Genomic DNA, 3,879 nt, shown 5'->3' with positions numbered 1-3,879 from the left:
GGCGGCCAACTAAATACCAAACATAAAATTTGTCATGTTTGTTTTTTATATAAAAGTAGGTATCTTACAGCGTAGAAATAAGTATTTATATATGCAATTTTATAGTCACTTTAAATAAAATGATATTAAACTAATTGTTTATGCATTTATCATAATCTAGATCAATTGAAATTTTGACTTAGTGCAAGGGGCTTGTTTATACTTTTAGCTGACAAGGTAAAACTGTTGCTTGATACAGACGATCGTGTCACTGAAGAAACATGTTCCGACTATTGTCCTAAAAATGTCTTCGTTAAACGATAACATGTATGTCCGACTAGTATTAGACGATACTTCTTTTTGTGCTAAATGTATAAAAAGTAATTGACAAGTAATTAGTAATAGGTAAAGGAAACTTAAGGTTTGCAAACGAAATTAATAATTAATATATTTTTTTAATAAACAATCTAAGTTTCGATTAATTCAATAGGTCAGATACAAACAAACCAAAAGAAAGGAGAAAGAAAGACATCGTAGTTTTTTTAAATTCGGTTAGTAGTCACACTTTTATTAATTTTGATTATATCTCTCTAGTTCGTAGGCATTTATTAATTACTAGGTACCAGCCCCGGCTTCGCACGAGCTCTTTACAAAAAATATAAAACAACCTGTTTAATTTTGATAATGATTAAACTTATAGGTATTATGATAACTTTCAAATGGTAACCCCGATTCAAATGATTTAAAAAATAAATTACAGATACTGATGTAGGCTTGAAAAATTTTGATAAGATTGAATACCATATTTTTATAAGTAGCTATCCAATAAACGCTCTAGGAATGCCAATTTTTAAAAGTTGTAAAATGGATATACTATGTTATCCTTAAAGTATAGACATATGCTACCGCGGACTTTTCTTTAGACCTATATAAGATTCACAATTCCACCATATATTATTTTGTTATAACTCGAAGACTTGTGGTAGCGTTTTCGTTAAAAGCCCACAGACGGCTCATGTTTTCCAAACATCTTAAACAAATATCGTTAATGTACACTCAAGTAGATACAAAAACTTAACAAATTATATACTAAAACCATCCTCGAGAATCACGATATCGAGTGGTGTTAACTATTTGATAATCGGTGCAGTAGTCTTTCCGTTTATAGCGAACAGACAGACGCGGCGAGGGAGATTTTTAGTAATATGTATATTGATTTATTTTTTACTTATTTAATTACACACGAAATCCGTATGCTAACCATAATATCATATCGTCTCACTGCGTACGGAGCATTTTTAGGTTTTAATTTGTAAACGACAATGACGGTTAAAACTTGGTTTAGCAACTGAAGCATCGGTGTTACGACGGTTTATTTATAATTCTCCAAGAAGTAGAAGAAAAAGGAGAAGTATAGTCAGTCTCACGAAAACAAGAAAAGAAAGTAGAAATATCGTACAAAACAGATAATTTAAACAAATTTTTTAAGGCGAACATTATCCTTTCTTCCCCAATATTACCAATTATTTCTTACTTTTGAATAGTATAGACTAAAGCAGCATCATAATATATTCTTGAATAGCCCTTTGAGGAATTAATGAAAACGCGCCAAGTATAGGTACCTACCAACTGACAGATGACATGGAAACGCGTACCTACCTATTTTGAAGTAGCAATATTTTTCAAAAACTATACCCCGGAGGCAAAGATGGTTATATCATAAATTGAAGATTTTCTTTATAGATATTTACATAACAGATATTTAAATTTTTATTAGAAAAAATTTAGCTTTAGATATAAAAACGGACTCAACTTGAATTTATTTTTTAGCAAGTGTGGGTCAATGGGAAAATCTTATATTTAATTTTTAAAGGTGTTCGAACATAAACTTTTCGAGCACGTAGAATTTAAATTAACCTCCCCCTATATCTTGGTCACAACTGACGACTGGACACATTGAATTAGTAGGTACCTATTCTATAATTAGAGGTTTGTTCAAAATAATACGAAAGTATTCGAAAATTTTACTGTATACTAACAGACCATATTTTGTTTACATGAAGGCTTAATGTGACAGTAATTTCTTCCCAAATAAATTTGCAACAGACTCATCTCTCACATCAGTATGAGAACCATATTTAAATGAAGCTAAGTTTTTCGAATACAAAGCACTTTTATTATTTTATATCTACATGTTCCCGACGTTTCGATCTTCTAAGACGTTTGTTTTTATTAAATTACTCTCAATATTGTTTATTACATATCTCTGGTCAAAAAATGCTTCTATATAATCCTTTAACTAATTCATGTATTTAGTAGTTTGTAATACAACACAGTTTAATACTCACATGACCCAAAACTAGGTTTAAGGAAAATGGAGTATGCTATATCACTTTTAAAACTTAGCAAGTTGTATCATGCAAACAAAATGCAAGAACATTTAAATAATTAAATATCATTTCAAACAGACTAAATATGAAACAGAATTTGATTCGAGCCATACAAGTGCAAACTTAAAGGTTTAAAAATATAATTCAATGGGACAAATAAAAAAAAATTATTAAAATAGAATTTAATAAATATCTTAACAAATAAAAGCATAAAATTTTATTTTAATAACAATTCTTTTTTCCGAATGTTTCCTTATAATTTTTTATTCTTTGTTCCGTTTCTTTTATTGAATCTTTTAGATCTTTGTGCACTTCATTATAAGCTTTGATAGACTGGTTTGTCTCCGTGAATATGTTACGCAGGATCGCCAGATGTAGTATTCTGAAACATAACTTACTCTAAGACTTCAAATTCAATTAATTATATAATTTTACTGCTACTAGGGTAATAAAATTTGATTTAATTTTGAATTTTTCATTATTATATTTATGTATAAGATACTTGAAACATACTTTGATTTTAATTCCAATATTCTCGTTTTGAGTGTTAACATTTCACTTGTATTAGTACCAAATGATGAGACATCCTGAACTCTGTGGTTGAGCCATTCCATCATCAGCTCAACTTTTTCATTCTCTTGTTCTTTCAATATATTTAATTTTTCATCTAAGCTCGATTGGAGCTCTTTTATTTGTTCCTTTCTCGATTTTTTACCAGCTCCCATTATCTGTTTCAAATTTTCCAATTCTGATGTGAATGTGGGAATCTTATTCTGGATCTTATTAACGATTTCTGTATTGAGCTCTGTTTGTTCTTCAAATGATAATTCCGTAGCTGTCTGATGCATAAATCCTGGAAAGTAAATTTTCATAAGCACGTAATATTGTGAATATGTGACATTGTTTTTTAATATGTAAAGGATTTTATTTAGACATACTTGTAGTAAACAAGGCTATAATCATTTATATACAAATGCATAAGAGTAATATTTTGATATACCCAATATTGTCGAAGAACTTTCGTCAGCTGTAGTAAGTTTATGTAAGCTTGTATGATGAGTGAGATCACAGTCTGCTATGATCCTATTAACTTTACCAATCAATTTCGAGGATAATTTACTCTTAGTGTCATTACAAATATCTTTTATGATATCCAGAAGTATATTTTCTTGCACAGATTTAATTTCAAATTTCACGTTTTCAGTGCTAGTCACGTTATCCATTTCAAGATAGAACCTTAATTGTTTACAGAATTAATAAAATTAAATTCATATAAATACTTCTAAGATAGTACGATACTTCAATTCAAACTAAAAATAAGCATTGGAAAACAAAAGCCGTGCACAATAATGTATAAACGAAACTGAATTATTTCAAATAATGTAAGTCATTGCCAGTGTTTAATATAAGTCGGTCTACAATGGCAACTCAAATAAATGTGAATAATTATTTGAAAATAAAAAATATAAATTACGAAAAAAATTAATCTGTGTAGGTTTTTGTTATATTA

The 3,879-nt window shown here is 28.9% G+C and overlaps 1 protein-coding gene across 1 annotated transcript; it reads right to left on the bottom strand.

The window, feature by feature from the left end:
* Positions 1-2,536: 2,536 nt before the first annotated feature.
* Positions 2,537-3,743, bottom strand: LOC116766949 (uncharacterized). Its single transcript, XM_032657097.2, has 3 exons — positions 3,370-3,743; positions 2,883-3,222; positions 2,537-2,751 (listed from the first exon to the last, which is right to left on the bottom strand). Exons 1-3 carry the CDS (start codon positions 3,590-3,592, stop codon positions 2,592-2,594), a joined length of 723 nt encoding a protein of 240 aa, XP_032512988.1. The 5' UTR covers positions 3,593-3,743; the 3' UTR covers positions 2,537-2,591.
* Positions 3,744-3,879: the final 136 nt, after the last annotated feature.

The sequence above is a fragment of the Danaus plexippus genome, chromosome 10 (assembly GCF_018135715.1).
Source record: "Danaus plexippus chromosome 10, MEX_DaPlex, whole genome shotgun sequence".
In the NCBI taxonomy this organism is placed as follows: Eukaryota; Metazoa; Arthropoda; class Insecta; order Lepidoptera; family Nymphalidae; genus Danaus; species Danaus plexippus.
Note: the sequence above shows the minus strand (reverse complement) of the source record. Positions and strands in the feature narration are given on the sequence as shown.